This window comes from Pseudorasbora parva, chromosome 11, assembly GCF_024679245.1.
Source record: "Pseudorasbora parva isolate DD20220531a chromosome 11, ASM2467924v1, whole genome shotgun sequence".
Taxonomy (NCBI): domain Eukaryota; kingdom Metazoa; phylum Chordata; class Actinopteri; order Cypriniformes; family Gobionidae; genus Pseudorasbora; species Pseudorasbora parva.
The window spans coordinates 25957159-25977550 of record NC_090182.1 but is presented as its reverse complement, the minus strand read 5'-3'; the positions used below and the strand labels follow the sequence as shown (position 1 = coordinate 25977550).

Below are 20392 nucleotides of genomic sequence, written 5' to 3'. Positions count from 1 at the left end.
CATGCTACTGTACACATAATTCTTGTTAAACAGTAACAGAGGTGCTGTACTAGAAGATTTCCTCTGAGTACAGAGAAATCACATGGAGAAATCACAGAAAGAAAAAAAGTTACCTGTGAAATACTCTCCAAACTCTTGTTCAAGCTTCATTGCCTTATCAAAGACTTTATTGGCTTGCTCATATGTCTGCCTCTTATTCATTTCCCTGTTAAACACAAAAAAGTGCATTACTTATTATTTCACAAGCACATACTGCAGTTCAGAATGGTGATGAAATATATATAATGAATTTAATGAGAAGACAAAAATGATGATAAACTACCATTCACAAGTCTGGAGTCATTTATATATTTTTTATGTTTAAAAAAAAGTTTATGGGTGTATTATGTTCTCTAAGGGTGTATCAATTTGATTAAAATACAGTAAAAACTAATATTGTGAAATATAGTATTACAATATAAAAATACCCTCTCATTTAAACATTAAATTGTAAAAAGCTGAATTTTCAGCATCATTACTCCAGTGTCACATGATCCTTCAGAAATCCTTCTAATATGATTTGCTGCTCAAAAACATTTATTATTATTATCAATGTTGAAAACATGTTCTTTGATGAAGAGAAAGTTCAAAAGAACCACACTTATTCAAAATAGAAATCTTTACTAGTATAAACAGGCTTGTGATGGACCAAAATGAAAATTCTGGGCCAGAACAGAAAATTCAGGATGTACTTGGCCGAAAACCAAAACTTTTTTTTACCGACCAGAAACCTCAACTGAGTCCGACTAGAGCCAACACACCAAAAAAAACAAACAAACAAACAAAAAAATTATATATATATATATATATATGTGTATATATATATGTGTATATATATATGTGTATATATATATATATATATATATATATATATATATATATATTGCGAGTAATTTTTATCACGCCGTGTTAAAGAGCAGCAAAACAAATGTTTTGAATATCATGTTAAAACTGTGGAATGAGTCTTTAAGTTGAGACTTTTGTTTAAAGGTGCTCTAGAATGAAAAATTGAATTAACCATGTCATAATGAAATAATAAGAGTTCAGTACATGGACATCAACTGTCATGTAACGCCAACTGTGACGCAATCGCTGGGATCATTAATATGTACGCCCCTAACATTTGGATATGTCCAAACATGTTCATTGTCAGGCTGAACTGCGCAGCCGAATCATCGGGACTGCAGGTAAACAAGCGTCACGTGAGGATAATGGCAGCTCATGGACACAAATGTCATGTTCCAGGCTGTGCAGGAGACTTTCCATACCCTTCCCACAGATAAAAATTGTCAACAGTCATGTTTATTATAATTGGATACCGCAACAATTTAATTCAAAATCGTTCGTTTGCTCGGCCCAATTCACCACGGACAGTTTTTCTAACCTGGGCCAATTTCAAGCAAGCTTCGCTCAGCATCTAAAACTGAAGAAAGTGGCAAATCCAACTGTATTCCTACAAGCAGTAAATAGTGATTTATCCACTTATTGACTGTTTAAACAATTACTGTTTAAATTGAAAGTTTCTTAGAGAGACCGTGTTGTCTAGATGACGCAAGATGCTAGTATAGTAACAATATGAAACTCCAAGTACCATACAAAACTAAATAGTGACAAAGGTTAATATTATTTCGTATTACAAAATACAACCGTAGATATGCATGGCATAGGCTACTGTTAGTTTAGTTGCTTACAGATCGCTCACTCGATCCTTCTAGCTAACGTCCCCTTCTCCATTATATAAGTTAAAATTAAAGTCATTTGACAAGGCTTCTAATTCATTTTGTAAAAATTATATTTTTTAAAATAAAATGTTTTATTATATATATATATATATATATATATATATATATATATATATATATATATATATATATATATAGATATATATATATATATTTTTTTTTTTTTTTTTTTTTTTTTTTTGAGAACTGAAATATGATATTTTTGCATGCTTGTATTAAGAGTACATCACAGTCACTGCATAGTCTACATTGTGACTATCGTTATACAAACAAAGCCTTCTGCTCAGCTTTGGAATTCCCTTCCAGAAAACCTAAGGGCTCCTCAAGCCATAGAATCTTTTAAGAAAGAACTAAAAACCTTTCTTTTTAAACAAGCATTTTTTACTTTTTGCTAACTTTTTTTAAAGTGTTCTTTCCGGTTTTTAATTTTGTTTTATTTGTTTTATGTGTAGCACTTTGGGATTGTTTTTAACTATGAAAAGAGCTTTACAAATAAAATATATTATTATTATAAACATTATATACTGTAACATTATATGCTGCACATTTCAGCAGCAGTCAGTTCTCACCACAGTTTTGAAAAATGCTATTAAAGTGGCCGTGGTTTAGCGGCAGAGTGGAGGGGGACGAGGGGAGACTGACAACACAGCAACTGTTTTATTTAGCTTTCATTCAAACCATCAAAGCTTCCCAAAAAATGCACGCTGCAAATGACCATTACGTTACACGCAACACAATATACACATGGATTTGCTCACATTTCACATACATTCAATGCACAATTAAATGCAAAGCCATTCGCAATTTGTACTCTGCATCGAAAATATATTTGAACACACTATTCCATAACTTTGATAACTTTTGAGGCTTATTTTGCGGAGTTTTATATGCCGTTTGGTCGGATATCTAGGCGCGAAGAGCGGTTACACAGCGCGGACAAATCGTGTTTGTGTGAAGACTCAGGATCTATTGAAGAGAACTTAGGCAACACAGACACTAATACATAATTACTGTATGCAATCTCACTGTTTAAAGCGCTGCTGCGACAGTCAGAGGTAAATGCCTATCACATGTGCTGTCATGAATAATTGAGCGTGTGCTGTCATGAATTAAGCAACGCGTCTTTTCATAGGATAAAGACAGGCAGTTTAATGAATAATTACGAGACAGCGATGAGCAGAGGTGGGACAAAGTCATTGTTACGCAAGTAACATGTAAGTCTCAAGTCTTTGCCCTCGAGTCCCGAGTCAAGTCGAGTCAAAGATGAGGCAAGTCCCGAGTCGAGTCAAAAGTCAAAGCCAACAAGTCTCAGAGTCCCAGGATATAAGACAACGAATTACTACAGCACTTGTATCATGGCACTAATGGCTATTAGCTGTGAGAAGAGTGTCAGACAATGTATTTGGACAAAACACCGACCATAAATGTAAAGAAACGAAGTTGTTTGTCATATTTTACTAACAAGCAACCACATTTTTTTAAAATAAGGCCACAAAAACATGACCAGCAACTTTTTAACGCGACTTGCCAAAAAAAGAAGCCCAAAGTCGCGTGTTATACGCGGACTTGGCAACTATGGATGCTGTCGAATCAAACCAACGTGGGACTACAGTGATTGGATGTTGTGAAGGCAGCGCGCGTGCTCTCTGCATGCATACAGGTGGTGCAAAAAATTTTCACAGATGCAGATACACTGAGAGCGGCACGGACGTGTCAACATTTTTTCCCCCAGGTTTTCATGGGAATTAGCAAGTCTTCTCGAGTCAAAAGGCGCAAGTCCAAGTGAAGTCACGAGTCATTGATGTTAAAGTCCAAGTCGAATTGCAAGTCTTTGTACATTTTGTCGAGTCTGAAGTCATCAAATTCATGACTCGAGTCCACACCTCTGGCGAGGAGTCATCACCGTACTATAGTACAGTCACAGCCTATGACGTTGACATGAAGATGAATTTAAACCAGGAAGTTGAAACTAGAGCAAAAAGGTTTAAAATGATTACGTTTTCTCCCACATTCAAAAATAACAGATGGTAACATTGTCTTCCATGATGTTCAACACACATACTTGTATACACAAAATTTGGTTTAGGTTTTCATGACCCTTTAAAAAAGAGAAGGAAAAAAAAGCATTTCCTTACTGACCCTAAACTTTTGAATGGAAGTAAACACACAATAAAGGTGCCTTAGAATGATTTGAAACAATATGTTAAATTGTTCTCTGAAATCTACATAGAGGGTATGTCGCTTATTTAAGGGAAAAAAATTGTCCAGTTTTATTGTCCATACAGTTTTACAGGTCCATTTACAACCCTATAGACGGTTTCATCGAACGCACGCGCGTTGTTTTGGTTACGCGCCTGGCCCGAAGTTAACTTCGGTCTGTGTCTGTTCATTGGTCTGGCTAGTGGATAGTATGGCGCACTACCCAGTAGAAATACATTTTTGATGTACTATTCTTGTTTAACATGATATAAATATTAAAAATCAAGCAGAGAGCACATGACACCAGCGCAAAAACAGTGCGTGAGACTCACCAGAAAGCCTTGTGCTTACTAAATGTCCAATATGCTGCATATGAGATCGGCGTCTTATGTAATTTAGACTGTATGTCTAATGTGATTTACTTGTTATTTATTTGCTTGTTATCAGAACTAATCTACTGTAGAGGTAACTTATTCTGGCTGTGTTTTCACATTGCACGTGATCGCTGTGATCCTATCATGCAGATCGGCTCTTCACGTCTATCAGGACACGTTTACATTTGTTCACGTCAAGTGGTCGCCATCTGGATAGCTGATTGAATTTATGTTTACCGTAAAATATTTAATTAGGTATGTAAAAGGCCTTTACGGAGTGTAAAACAACTTTCGCTTTATCCTCTATTAATTGCAGTGCCCAGCACAGGATTTTTGTGATGCATTCATATACAATCAATCTCAATAGGGTACTTAATCTACAAGTTTAAGTTTCCCAACTTTAATCTTATATTATGAAACAAAGAAACGTGTTATTCCGACGCATTGCATAATTGAAAGGCGAGTGTGCACGCATTTATATAGGCTACTGTACAGAAAACGGCATTACATGGTCCTTAAAGGGTTAGTTCACACAAACATGTTAATTCTGTCATTATTATTCACCCTCATGTCGTTCCAAACCCTTAAGACCTTCGTTCATTGTCGGGTTGGGATCAGCGTGACGGTGAGTAATTAATGACAGGATTTTCAGTTTTGGGTGACCTACCCTTTAAGTGAGGCGTTTCCCCACTCTATATTGAAGACAGAAATGGGAGATTTTTTATAATAAACATGCTGAAACAACAAGAAAAAAATATATAAATTAAGATAATGGTTCACAATTAAAATTAAAGATGCTAACGCATAAGAAAGATAGCGCATCCTCTGGTGTTATTGATGTCTACCGGAAGTTAAGTTTGGGCCACAAGTGTGCATGCGCAGTAGCGTTTGTTTATGTTGCTGCTGTTGAAACCGTCTATAAATTGTCTCTAGGATTTAATGCTCTGTTTTTGCCTTATTTGGAAGGATCATGAATATTAATGTTGAGCTCTGCTCTGATTGGCTTATTTCAACAGCTCACAGCAGTTCAGTGAAGCGGCTCCTGAGTCATGATCATCCTAAAACAACACAGACCGACTAAATAAAACTTTAAGCAAAACATCTCAAATGGAGATTGATAAAATGCAGCTTACTTTATTGTTTATTGGTGTTTTCAGATCATCCACACCCGAGAAAGAGCTCGCGTTTGTGCGGTTGCCAGATTTCAGTAATTAAATCCCCCAAACAGAGCTTTTCTGTGAAAAGAAACCAGTATACAAACCCATTTTCCCTAAACATGTCCAATCTGGCAACCATATGCACGCGGGCTCTCTCTCGCGCACGGACGATCTGAAAACACCAATAAACAAGTAAGCTGCATTTTATCAATCTCCATTTGAGATGTTCTGCTTAAAGTGTGTCAATCAGCCTACATTTTAGACTTGTATTTTTCGTCAACGATATTGCATGTTTATATAACGTTAGTCACAATGTAGACTAATGTTACGCAGTGACTGATGTAGCCTAATCTGAAATACAAATAGGCAAAAACATCATAGGAAACACCATACTTCAGTTCTCAAAAATATAAATATATAACTTATATTTTTACAAAATGAATAGCCTTGTCAAATGACTATTGTTTTAACTTATATGGTGGAAAAGGTGACGTTTGCTAGAAGGATCGAGTGAATGATCTAAGCCAGCCTTTCTCAAAGTGGGTGCCGCGGCACACTAGGGTGCCCCGTGACTGTGTCAGGGGTGCCGCCAAAAAAATTACGTTGGCTAAAAATAAATAATAATAATAATCTGAAATTTCATATATAGAATATATTTGAATTTACATAAATACATTCTTCTTCTTTTTAACCCTTTCGCACGTATCACACATTCACGCATGTGATTAGAACGGTCAGTGCATCACGTTCATTCAAATGTGCTTTCGTGTTGGCTTGCACTGAGCCAGAGACAGGCGCGCTCAGAGCTGTCATATATCACAACTTTTCAGTGTTTTCAGCCACATAATGTTTATTTTAGGTTTCAAACATATACGTACTAAAAAAACAATACATTTACAGTTTGTAAAATACACAATGATGAAAAATGAAGAGGCAATAATAATCATTTTCATTATAATTAGTTTTATTCATATCAGATACACATTGTGTAAGTAACTTTAAAGTTTACTCTATTCTTCTGCCAGTTCACCTGCCACTTACTTTTATGCATTTTGGGAGAAGTGGATGAATTCACGTCTTGTAACTTAAATCTAACAGATCCGATTTTCTGACGGCGGCCATCGTGCATACAGCTCAACTAACGCGATCATTATAAAGTTGTTTAAACGACAAAACACTGCCACTTGTATATATTTGACAATCGGAATATCAGATATTTCAGGCCATATCTAAAAAATTTGTGAGTATTTTGAATAAAAAAGGAAAAATGACATAAAAGCAGATCATCATTCATTCTCTGTTGTTGCTGCGGTGTGTCACGTGACAAACAATGACGCGTCACCATGGAAACCATAAAGTGACACATTAATAACGGTCGCTTTGAAAAACTCAAGCTGGGGGGTCAGCCAGAATGTTTTAAATACGTGTGACGTATTTACGTGTGAAAGGGTTAAACATATTGGCGGATTATACTCTGTTCGTTACTGTCCTGTCTAAATAAACAGGACATTTGCATTTATATTTGGGTTATGCAGTGTTTTTAAATTATATTTTAAACTGGGGTGCCTTGAAATTGTATGCACTTTTGAAAGGTGCCCTGACTGAAAAAAGTTTGAGAAAGGCTGATCTAAGCAACGTATCTATGGTTGTATTTTGTAATACAAAGTAATATTACCCTTTGTCATTAGACACACTATTAAGTTTTGTATTGTACTTGGAGTTTCATATTGTTACTGTACTAGTATCTTGTGTTATCTACAATGCTGTCTCTCTAAGAAACTTTCAATTTAATCAGAAATTGTTTAAACAGTCAATAAGTGGATAAATATAGTTGCCACTTTCTTCAGTTTAAGACGCTGAGCGAAGCTTGCTTGAAATGGACCGAACAAATGAACGATCTTTAATTAAATTGTTGTGGTATCCGATTATAAACATCAACCATGACTGCTGACATTTTTTTATCTGTGGGAAGGGTATAAATCTCCTGAAAAGCTTGGAACATGAAGTGTGTCCATGCGAACAGCTTGTTTTGAAGATTCTCTCCATTTCCACCAGGACAACGCACACAGATGCTGTTTGGACAGATGCAAATGTTGGTGGCGTGCATATAAATGATCCCCAATGCTTGCATCATGGTTGGGTTTATGTTGAGAAGCACTTTTTCCATGGGGTTTTGGATTCACGAGATTTACATAAGTAGGAGGCAATAATGTTTGAGACTCACAGTATGTGATGTCCATGTACTGAACTCTTATTATTTCGCCATGGCAAGGTTAATTCAATTTTTCATTCTAGGACACCTTCAAATTTAAAAATTTTTAAACTTACATTAGGGCCTCCACAGATTTTGGCTTGATGAAAATGGCGATTGGATAGAGCTGTGCTTGCTGCAGTCGCTTTATGGCATTCCCAGACACATCCAGGATACAGTGTTTACCCTACAAGAGGATAAAAGAAACCCTTTCATCATGCGTCACACTTTCACTGCACACAATAATTGCCACAGGGAAAATATTTAAGGATTAAACAGGAGCACAGTTCCTCTGGTATGTTTACACTAGGGAGTCACTGACCCTTTCAGCCACTGCCCGGACCGACAGGATGCTTGTCCCGTACAGATTCTCATTGAACTGGCCGGCCTCTATAAATTTGTTGTCCTGAATGTCCTTCTCCATTTGCTCCCTTGAAGCCACAAAGTGGTAGTCCTGCCCGTCCATCTCATTCTCTCGCCGAGGGCGAGTTGTATCTGAGGAATCGTGTACATGTCTTTACTTTTACAAGTATTGCCAAAATATTTAATGATAAAGATGTTTTGCATGTAGCCAATGTGGGCTTTTCTTATTACACTCACGTGGAACACAGGATCCAAACTTGTGAGGAAACTCCGAGATCAAGTCATCATTTACTCTGTCCTTCATTGGACCCAGGATAATCACAGGCCTTGTGTAATGGACTGAAAGGAAAGCCAAATCAATGTTGGTCAAAAATTTCCAGCCTTGAAAATAATTTCTGGCTTTAAGGACATGGCATGGAAAGCAGGATTTCCCCATTCTCTTTTTAAATACAATTGATCTATGTAAATCCACCTCCTTTCCCCCAGTCCACCCAGACCATTTATGAAAACTAAACTACAAATTAAACACGAGTCATTCAGAAATCGATCACTTTAACAGATAATGTATACATTTGCATATCACTTCCTGTTTATTCAACACCTTGACCCACTCTAATGACAGACAGTTTAAACTATGGCACATATACTTCTTGTTACTACCACAGCAAACACACTCAAGGCCAGATTTACTAACAGCCTGTGTCAGCACAAACCCTCTTTGGCATTAAAAAAACTACTGTCGGGATTTTCAAGATACGCAGTGAAAAAATTGTGCTGAAAAGGCATGGACTCAGTTAATTTTTGTAGGTGGCCTTGCATATGCATCTGTAGGAGTTTTCCTTTCAGATCCAGAATTTATGGGAGGAGAGTATTTAAATGAATCATGCAAGGTGTTTTACTAAGGTTTGCACTAGTCAATTGTCTGGTATTTGTAGCATTATTTAACACCCCAAAAAAGTACGTCTTAAACCAGATGCTAATTTGCGCTGCTCTTGGTCGATTACGTTGGTCATTTTGGAAATTATCTGGTTGCGTCTGTTCTTCAATTCAAGCGTCAGAACTTTCCACTACCATCTCTGTGCTTTTTTGGAATTGTGCTTTCAAGCTAATTTGCCCTATTAAGTAAATCTTGCCCATAGTATGTTTACATGCACTTCAATTTATATATTTTTGAAACAATGTCTCTCTTCTTTTTCTTTTCTTTTTTACATGATTGACATTTTTTTTACAATGACAACTTACTTTTGTCATGTATATTTGTACAGAGAAATGGACCATGTAGATTGGCCATGCAAAAACAAGATTATAACTGCACATGTAAAGCAGTGACTAATCCAGAGAAACATAACTGTTGGAATTTGGTTTGTTGTCATGTGAGTAGTGTAAACTAGGATTAAGGGTCAAAATGAGACTGGTTCTAATTTTGTTTTACATGACCATTTCACATTTTAAATAAAAATGGAAAACAAGTACAGAATGTTGTTAATGAATACTTACTCTCCTGTCGAATCACTGGCTCATATGATAGAATTGTGTCTTCCTGACCCTCTGCATAATGAAAAATGAAACAAGGGATCAATGAATCAATTTTTGTCCAAGCTCTAAAAGGTTAATGCATGACACTGATCAACCGGAATGCTGCACCTTGGCAGAATATACTTAGACAGATTTAATACAGTAAGTAATGAAAAGCATAAGCTAATGGATGTTTAGAGCCACTTACTGGAGCTGCTTTCGCTGTCACTGGTGTTGGATGTCAAGCACTCTGTGGATATAAGATGAGGAAGGTTTAGAAATGTCACAATGTACACTTTAACCCATATGTAAGATTAATACTATATCCAGCACAGCTCGGGATGAAACTATACACCGCCACCCCCGTGCCATCATGCCAAGAATAGAAAAGGCTGAGTGAAGAGAGGAAAACAAACAGAGAGAACTTTTGGGCACTTAAATGGCTGCCGTTTCCTTAGAAGGGAAATGGTAGGATGAGGCAGCAATAGGAAATTAAGTATTTCCTTTTCCTACGACCCCAGTGATCTTAGATTCTGTGCTGAGCGTTTCCTATGACCTTGCCAGTGTTCATTCATCAGACAGTGATACTGCTCATCATGCCAAGGTAAACAAGCCAGTATTGGGTTCCTTACAGGAATCAAATAACAAACATCCCTAAGATACCGTGACAACACGATAGTGCTGTGATACTTAAAACATTAAACACACACCCAGTATGAGCTGGCTCTTAAGACACTATGGGTCCTGAAGTGGTCTGCCATAGATTCACTCTCTCTTTAGTGTATCATATTTACACTAAAGCAGGCAAACTTTCATTGTGTCTGATTTATGCATTTAATAGGGTTGTAACGGTACACAAATCTGACGGTTCAATAAATACCTCGGTTTTGAAGTCACGGTTCGGTACGATTTCGGTACAGCAGTTTTACGAAATTGCATTTTATTTATTTTTATTCAACAGTTTTTTACTGAAAAAAAATATGTGTAAATAAATTCAATTATAATTAAACGTTTCTTAAAGATAACGCTGTAAATATATAAGGAGTCCTTACTTACGCTACACATTGTAATATTAAAGGTTAACAACAGAGCCAAAATATGCCTCAATTCAGTTATTTTTAGATATAATAATCAACACTCATAAGCTTCACATAAGGCAGTTTTTGCATTAACTTCTAAATCTAATTAAATATTTTTTCTTCTCCAATTCGTTGCTGAAATAATCATTTATACATGGCTGTCAAATCATGACAGATTTATTTAAACATACATTAAATAAACAAGACATCAATAACAGGTAAAGTAGAATATAATGAATGTATAGGCTAATATATAGTGCATATATTTAGCGAAAGAGTTTATTTCTCTAGTGAACTAACACAGATGTGCACACTAAATGACTTTCCTGAGGTAAATGTGATGCTACGGGATATTGCGGGATATTGCGGGATATTATAAGCTGTTTTGTCTTTCCACGGTTGAAACACCGATAGAGCGATTACACGACATATGATACATTTCAGTAAGTTGTAATGTATCCTCAACATAGCCTACCTTAAGAGATATTAATTAATGTTTATTCTTTAGGAAGAGATGGCCGTGTTTACTCACAACCGCGCTGCCGTTTAAACTGACGCACCTATACTGATCAGTCACGTCACATTAAAGAGCGTCAAAACGCCATTTATCATTTGAATATCATGATAACATGGACTGAATATTTAATATGTTCGTGAGGGATCTCTGATTGAAGTTTGTTCCGTGCTTAACAAAGCTGACTGTTATCTGTTAAAGATTGCATTCGTGCATCGAACCGAAAGCCCTGAAACGGTTCGTTACGAATACGTGTATCGCTACACCCCTAGCATTTAAAGTGTTAGTTCACCGAAAAATGAAAATTATTTAATTAATTACTCACCCTCATGTCATTGGACACCCGTAAGACCTTCGTTCATCTTCGGAACCCAAATGAAGATATTTTTGTTGAAAGCTGATGGCCTCCATTGGCATTCAGTACATTTACACTCACAAGACCCATAAAAGGCACTAAAAACATTGATACAAGTCCATCTCACTACAGTGGCTGTAAAATAATTGTACAATGCGACAAAAATAGTTATTGTGCGCACAAAAATCAAAGTAACGACTTTATCCACCAAGTTAATGATGTGAACTCGACGCATGTTCGAGAATGTTGAAGCAGCTCCGCCAAATTATTGCACAGGCACTGTAGTGAGATGGACTTTGTAACAACGTTTTTAGTGCCTTTATGGGTCTTGTAAGTGGGAATGTACTGAATGCCAATGGAGGCCTTTCTGAAGCCTTTCTCAGACATCAGCTTTCAACAAAAATATCTTCATTTGTGTTCCGAAGATGAACGAAGGTCTTACGGGTGTCCAATGACATGAGGGTGAGTAATTAATGAAATAATTTTCATTTTTGGGTGAACTAACCCTTAAAACCATTGCTGTCAATCAATTAAAAAAATGAACTACACATTCACATTTTGTAATTGATCGTGATAAAGCACACCTAACAAAGGTTTAAAATATTTTTTATTGTAATAATTTCAGTTTAAATTTTAACTAACCATAAATTTTACTGGACGATAAATTGGCCAAGAAATTATTGTGATAAACGATAATATTGTCGTTCTTAGACCATTTTCATCTAAAATAATGATAATGGCATAAAAATGCAGGTACACCTTTTCAAAGTTCAATAAACTTTAATTTCTAAAGACTATTTAACACTAAAAATGGAAAACATTTTAAATATCCACAATAAATGAACAAAACAACCAAAAACAATTAAAGCATGGACTCTCAGTCTGTTTAAAAAATGCATTTAAATAAGTACCAAAAACAATAAATAAAATGGATGAAAACTGCAATGGATGATTGTGTTTTGGGAGCATATTAGGGGCGGCACAGTTCACAAAACCCACGGTTCGGTTCGTATCACGGTTTTCCATTCTGTACGGTTCTTGTTGTTTTTTTTTCTTTTAATCCAGAAATGTACTTCAGCATATGATATATTATTATCCACAATTTAGGATACAGTATAAAAAAAAAAAAAAGTTATATCATAGCCTAATCATGCACAAACTGAACTTGACCATCTCATTGATATTTTGATACAGCAAGAGAGAAGACATTGACATGACATGCTTTTCATTTATTTGGCCAAAAAAGGAGAATGTGTTGCTATCTCTACAGCAACTTATGTGCCTTTTTAGCACACAAAGATCGAACTAAAGAATTTACTTGCGTTTATCAAACTTCAGTGTAGCTTTAAGCCTCATTTATTCACGACGCGTTCGCTCGAGCGCTAGGCAAAAATGACGTCGACGCGGAGTGCGTGAGACCCCATTTCGCTTAACTTTGTGCATGTGCACGTGAAATTTCGTAACTTTGCGTGTGGCTCCGAAACCGAAGAGTCACTAGTTCCAGACGAATCTGCTGGCCGAGAATGACGTCTCATCACGCCGCACACGGTCTGCGCGTCGAGTATAAACACCTCCCCAAACGGAATAGGCTCGGGCAGTCAAAGAGAGAGACGAGGAAAACAAAAAATCATTCAAATGGCAATTATTGCAGCCGGAAAAATTATCGAGCTCATTTTTTTTATCGTGCGATTAATTGATTTATCAAATATCACAACAGGCCTAAGTATCACCAATAACAATATTGCTACTGATGTCACTATGAATTTGATTTCTCTCAATTTTAGTCATTAAAATTAGATCAGCATTACTGTATAATTAAAAGCTATCAATTTTAACATTTACTAGGCTTTAAAGAAATAGAAAGACTTTTAATTTAAATTAAACAATATTCACATAAACCCATTAAAATAAACTCCACATTTACCTGTGCTCTTCAATATATCAGGGCTCAAATTTGTTCTATTAGCTAAGTCATTTGAGTTCAGACTTTAACTTGCCATTTCAAATGCGCACAAAAATGTATTTTTTTCGTTGTAGATTCTGGATGCTGCAATGATGGTGTTTAAACATTTTTTTTTAATTAATTGCAAAAACATGCAAAAACATTAATTTTTCACAGCCCTCAATCAAATCAGCCCTAATCAACATTTATTTTACTTGAATTTACTTCACTAATGCAAATTACTTATTGTGTATGATTTTAAAAGCATGTTAAGTAAAAAATGTCTTTGTAATATTTCAAAATGTAATTATAAAAGTTTCTTTTTCCAATGACCACTTACAGATCATTAGATAATTTTAACCAAAATATAATAAATATTAAAGCAAGGTTTTATCAAACTGTCATTAGGTCTGGTACCATAATCGTATGTTACACCCACTTTTCCACTTTTAATTAATCCTTGATGGATATAATCAAGTACTACATTTTAGTTGCAAAACGTCCTGTTTTACTACGAAATGCATCAATAAAATCAGTTTCGAATGGCAAACAACATTGCATTTTGAAAAAGTGGCAGATGATTTTTAAGGCAGAGAGGAGATTGAGTGAGAAAAAAAGAGGGAGGAACAGAAAGAAAGAATAATATGTGTGTGGTGTGTGGCACAGCCGGTTCAGTTAGCTCAGGGAACAGCTGCTTGACAAAAGGAACCACACACTTACTCAAACTCTTTGATCCATAAAAGTCATCGCTTAACCCTGGGAAGTCCTGAGCGTCCCGACAGGTGAAAGCAAGAACAAAGAGAGAGAGCAGAAAGGAAGAAGAAAGAGGTTAGTGAGAGGGTAGTAGAAGAGAGGTGTTTCACTCTCGAGGGATGAAGGAATACTAACATCACCTTGCTGTGCACTGAAAGATCTGGGTTGTCCGTTTGTAATTTAAGCACAGGGGATTTCCATGCAGAGTCATCAGTAACAAAATTTTAAGTCCAAATGCTGAAGGGAGCAGTTCTAAACAGCTCTGATGTATGTTTGAGCACAGCATTTGAGTGTTAGTGCAGCCTCACACCTGAGAGAAGTGCTGAGGTCCCCCTCAGAGCAAGGCAAAGGTCAGAGAGGCCCCGATTGGCTCAGTTTTCTCACAGAAAGGTCAAGAGCCAATCAGAAGCCATCTCTAGGGTGAGTGACAGTGACAGGATGAAGCATGAAGGACAGCATCAGAGCCATTGTCATACACTCATACTTACGTTCGGTCTCCACCAACTCCTGCACTATATTCTCCTTGCTCTTGTAAAACGGGAACTTGCGCGATAGGTTGAAGCTTTTTTTGCGCTTCACTTTGACTGGCTGCGTGGAGATGAGCCGATGGTGGGGAATGGGGATGAGGAATGAAACAAACACAAAAAACAGAATGGGTTTCAATGTAATTCACAACACGCATGCAAAAATAAAACCAAAGACGACATGTGGTTGCACAAACAATGAAAGTGGGGATAATGAATGTAAACAAAGCTCAGATGCAAAGCTACATTCAGAAAAAAAGGTCTTTTTTTAATAAAGTTTTAACTCTGAATGTAACAAATATACACAACTGAACAATAAAAGAGATGTGAAATATCTTCCTGATTGCAAAAACTGCAGCTAGAGATGCACTGGTCGACTGGCCATGAATCGGAAACGGGTGTTTTTTATTCGTTTTATTTCTCTATTCCAGACATGCACACAAACTGCATTGCAATAATTTTCCAAAATGTAATTTGTGTGGAAATAATACGAAGGCTGTAAACAAGGCAATAACAAAGGCCAGACACGGGGCACGCTGAAGACTGACGCAAAGAAGAGAACACAGACAAGCCATCAGAGCAAATATTGTATCAGGCACAGCAAAATCACTGTCCACGATGCCCAAAATAATGCATGAAAAATGTAAATGTTGAATTGGGAATAGGGAGTTTATTTGAATGTATCTTTGAAGGGAACTGACTGCCTTTAGAAAAATTTCGTTGGCATTTTATTTTCCTCTACCTCTGTGTAAAGTAGTGTTTTTAGTTAATCTGTTGTAGAGAAAATAAACAATAAATAAATTAGCAGAATTGGCCATGAAAAATCATGATCGGTGCATCACTAATTGCAGCAGAAAATCATGGGTAAAAAAAAATTAAAAGTGAAGTGTGTGATTTTTAAACAGGTTTTTGCCTCAACATTTTAATGCGCAGAACCAACTACACTACCATCCACAAATTTGGGGTCAGAAATATTTTTTTTTTTGTGGGAATAGTCACATATGCTTACCAAGACTGCAGTTATTTTTATCAAAACTACAGTAAAAATAGTAATTTTTTTAATATTATCACAACTTTTAAAAAAAAATCTATTTTAATACATTTTAAAATGTAGTTTATTTATTTGATGGCAAAGTTGATTTTTTAGCAGCCATTAATCCAGTCTTCAGTGTCGCATGATCCATTAAGAATAATTCTATTGTGCCGATTTGGTGCTCATGAAACATTTCGTATTATTATCAATGTCGAAAACAGTTGTGCTGCTTAATATTATTGTGGAGACGGTGATCATTTTTTCCCAAGATTCTTTTATAAATAGAAAGTTCAAAAGAAAAGCTTTGAAAGAGAAATATTTTGTAACATTATAATGTCATTACTTATCTTATTGACCCCAAACCTTTGAATGTTACTGTACAAGTAAGGCATTTATTGGTGCACACTGTGCACATTCAAAACATTGCTGTTTGTTTAAGCACCCTGACTAGTCCATTACACACTTCACCCTCAAAAGGTCAGTTCACCCAAAAATTAAAATTTGGTCATTTACTTACCCGTATGTCGTTCATTCTGCCAAACATCTCCTTTTGTGTTCCATGAAAAAGAAAATCATACAAGTTTGGACAACATGAAAGCAAATAAATGCCAATTGTCATTTTTGGGTGAACTAACCCTTTAGGTTATAATGAAAAGAATGGGCATCTAAACATTAAAGTGTTTTTCAGCCCTGGGTCTGGAGGGTCCCCAACAACCAGTTCAGGTTATGGAGTACTCCACTAATTAGCAGAGCAGTCGAATCAGGTGTGTGGTGAGGGAAACATAAGAAATGTGAAATGTTGGGGGGCCTCCAGGACCAGGATCAAGGAGCATTGATCAAACAATCACAGCTGATTATGATGGCACAGTGGAAGTTTGTAATTGTATGCCTTTGTTTGTGTGTCACTGTGAGATGCTCAGTAACAGGAGCCTCCAGGATACTGTGAGAAGCCACCAATTCCCACACTCAGGGGAAGTGGGGCAGCTCCCATGAGTCCTTCACAGGAGGACGACGACTTACTCACCCTGTTGGACTCAATCATGCCCGTCCTTGCGTGGAACTTGACTGTTTTTAACCGTGCACGCTCTTTCTTTTCCACCCTGTGGATCAAACAAATAAAAATGTGTTATAGGCAGCGAACACAGTCCATTACTACAAGGGAAATACAAGGCTTGTTGGCAGTACTGTACCTTTTCTTGCTTGGGATGACCCCAATTTGCTCACTCTCCCCATGGGGTGTAACCAGTCGTGCCTGCCACCACTCATCATCGGAAGCATTGATGACATGCAGGATGTCCCCATAGGAGAAACTCAGACCCTGGCTAGGGAGGCAACTGTCCCTGGTCCTGTCATAGTCAAAAAGAGCCCTGGGAAAATCAAATGAAACAATTTGACATCAGCAGTGTGCTAGAGGAGTGGATGCTCAGGTTTTATTGTAAAACATCTGTTGTGTTTGAGTAAATGGTGGGTGTGGGGATACACATAAACCACTGGACAGCGCCATCTTTTTTGTTATTAAAATTTGTTTAGCAGATGCTTCCTCAATGAAAGCAACTTGCCATAAAGAAAACATTTGATTTTTTTTTTCCAAGATAAAAAAAAAAAAAATCTTTTTTTTAAATTGGTACTGTTGAAAGATATGGGCTCAGCACAAGGTTGTATTTATTTTCTCAAAAAAATAATAATATAGTGAAGTCAATAAAATTTAAATTATTTAATGAGTTAATGTTTCAATGCTTAATTTTCAGCATCACTACCACATCTTCAGTGTCACATGAGCCATCAGAAATCATTCGATGCTGATTTGCTGATCAACAAACATTTCTTATTGTCAATGTTGAAAACATTTGTGCTGCTACATTTGTGACCCATGCTGGCATAATGAGTCGCAATAAGGACATTTCTTTTAATTATTTATTTTCACATTCTCTATTTTAAAAAAATAATAATTAAAAATGATGCATGATTTGATTGAATTGGACCACCCAAAAAAAGACAGCTACACCTGTTCGAAGTTGATAGATTCAGCAAAGTCAATTTTGAAAAAACATTGAGTTTAAGTTTTCGGAGGTTTCCAAAAAAATGATCACCTAGCAACCATACTAGCGATGTCAATTTACACAAATTCCCATGATTGATCGGCATTTAAATTAACAATGAATTAATCGGTTAATCTTCAGCCTAATTATTAATCTAAATAAAGGGCTTGTTAATGAGTTGATCTGACTAATAATTTAAATAAATTACTTATTTAATAATCAAATATAACCTTTAATACAACTGCCCCCACCGCCCAATCATAGTCATTATTAGTTGTGCAGTGCTGTTTGAGCTGCACGTGCTGAAGCTGATCATAGTGCGCTTTACTAACGCATTCATTCTTACCCAAATACATTCTATATAAGATCAATCAGATATAGATAAGCCTACACAAAATAAACACAACATTACAACTTACATTTGCACAAAACAATAGGCTGTGAATGAACACGCAAACTTATAGTCAAGATGAAGGTGTAACTCTAGCTGTAAAAAGTTGAGCAGCGCACACACACACGCATGACCCTTCTTAATCGATGATCGATAAGTTCTACCGATTAAATATATTATCAACAGTTAAACGATGACATCCCTACCTTAAAATCCCTGGTAATAACACCACATGACACACCAAGACAACACTAAATATCTGTATAAAATTATCTATATATCAACTATACTAATTAGGGCTGCACAATTATGACAAAAATCATAATTGTCGTTTATTCCCTTGAAATTGTAATTGTGATTATTAAATACGATTATCACAATTTACATTGAATGGTGTTTTGAAAAGCTTTATACTAGGGTTGTAACGATACACTTGTGTCACGATTCGATATAAATCACAATACTTAACTGATCGATGAACTTATTGATATTTTAAGACAAAATAAAGAGGGTTTTTTTACTTTCTATTTTTATTATTAAATATTATTATTATTATTATTATTATTATTATTATTGTGTTATTATCAGGAGCCACAAATATTCACCCATTGCATCATTATACATTATATTCAACATTATATATAGTGGTTTAATGTAGTAATGTCCCTGAAACTCCGAAAACTAAACATTTTTCCACCCTCACGCATTACTCATGCTTTCACTGCAGGCAGCATTCTCTCCAGGTCTCTATGTCCCTCCTCTCCTGCTATTAATGCACTATACATGTAAGAATAAACCATCTAAAATGCTTTAAATAATCATACTACTAAAACCAAATGTGTTCTGGTGATTTAAATGATGTTTGCGCTTTCACCATAAGGAGTGCCGCTTTAAATGATGTTTGCGCTTTCACGATAAGGAGTGCCGCTTTAAATGATGTTTGCGCTTTGACTTTGAGGTGTCATTCCAGCAGTGCTCGCGCTTCATATGATCAATACAATCCGTCACAGTTCTAATCGCAAGAAAGCGTGTCAAAATGACTATTCCTAAACTGTAAATGTTTAGCTCATCTAAAAAATGTAATTCTGCATATACTAACTGTTATGTTGTTTTCCACGTGTCTCGCAATCATTTGAACGTCCGTGTTTACAGTGAGTGAGTCGTGGTAAATCTGGTCATCAGACAAAGCCACTATGTCTCTTCAGAAGACTTGGATTTGACTCTCGATTAGTTATTTTTACAATGTTTTTATGACATTTATTGGATCTTTTTGATCCAAAGTTTGAGAGGAATGGACAGTCGTGGCACTGGGAATGGACTTAAATGGAGGGACAGAAATCACAGGTTTTATAACAAACATATTCATTTGTGTTTAGAAGCTAAACAAAACAACATATAGGCTGTATTTTGGGTGCATTCGACCAGTCAGCGTACTGCTGTCACAATGTAACCTGCTATCTAAGCACGTAGAATTATGTGTTGTTGTTTTTTTGTAATTGCGGCTTTTAATTGATTACATAATCGTAGCATCCATAACCGTAATCGTGATTAGAAATTCCATTAATTGTGCAGCCTTGGTAATATAAGAATATCCTGTAAGTTCCAGAGCTGAAAACTTCCTTGTTAGTCTATCAAAGAATAGACACCAGGCCCAGAAAACAAATGATTTCAGAATGTGCCTCATCCTGACATCATCGCGTGACGAAACACGCCTCTACAGGATAATAAGCACGTCTAATTCAGTAGCCCTGCCCACTGACTCATGGAGCTAATTTGTTGGTTCATTGTGATTCGAGGTCAGTTTCGGACATGTATGGGCCAGGACTTGCAAAGCCTAATGTCCCAGGGCTATGTGTTTTTCAGATGGGCTACCAAAACGGAAGCCTGTCGGCAGGCTGGTGAATCTCAAATAGTGAAATAATATTCCTTTCTTGATCACTCACTTTATGTGATATTTGAAGGGAAAGCACATACGTGTGTGTGTGGTTCGTGCTTATATCGGCGGGCCAGGTAATACAAAAATAGCATTCCAATCAATCGCGGGTGGATGAGAAATAAATCATTGTGTTTGTTTGATAAAGATGTTTACAAGCCCTGTGATCGAGATTATCATTCCGGTTGC

The 20392-nt window shown here is 36.3% G+C and overlaps 1 protein-coding gene across 16 annotated transcripts in view; it reads right to left on the bottom strand.

The window, feature by feature from the left end:
• dlg3 (discs, large homolog 3 (Drosophila)) overlaps positions 1-20392 on the bottom strand; it is a 134831-nt gene that overhangs the window by 1493 nt on the left and 112946 nt on the right. For 9 of the 16 annotated variants that reach the window (XM_067457581.1, XM_067457572.1, XM_067457573.1 and 6 more), the window contains 10 exons: positions 17031-17207; positions 16865-16940; positions 16358-16387; positions 14772-14871; positions 9849-9890; positions 9623-9673; positions 8363-8464; positions 8085-8257; positions 7840-7949; positions 114-205 (listed from right to left, as the gene is read on the bottom strand). In XM_067457581.1, the coding sequence (XP_067313682.1) occupies positions 114-205; positions 7840-7949; positions 8085-8257; positions 8363-8464; positions 9623-9673; positions 9849-9890; positions 14772-14871; positions 16358-16387; positions 16865-16940; positions 17031-17207 (953 nt within the window). Of the gene's footprint in view, positions 1-113; positions 206-7839; positions 7950-8084; positions 8258-8362; positions 8465-9622; positions 9674-9848; positions 9891-14250; positions 14297-14771; positions 14872-16357; positions 16388-16864; positions 16941-17030; positions 17208-20392 lie in introns of all 16 variants that reach the window. The other 7 variants (XM_067457584.1, XM_067457576.1, XM_067457577.1 and 4 more) reach the window with 3 other exon arrangements.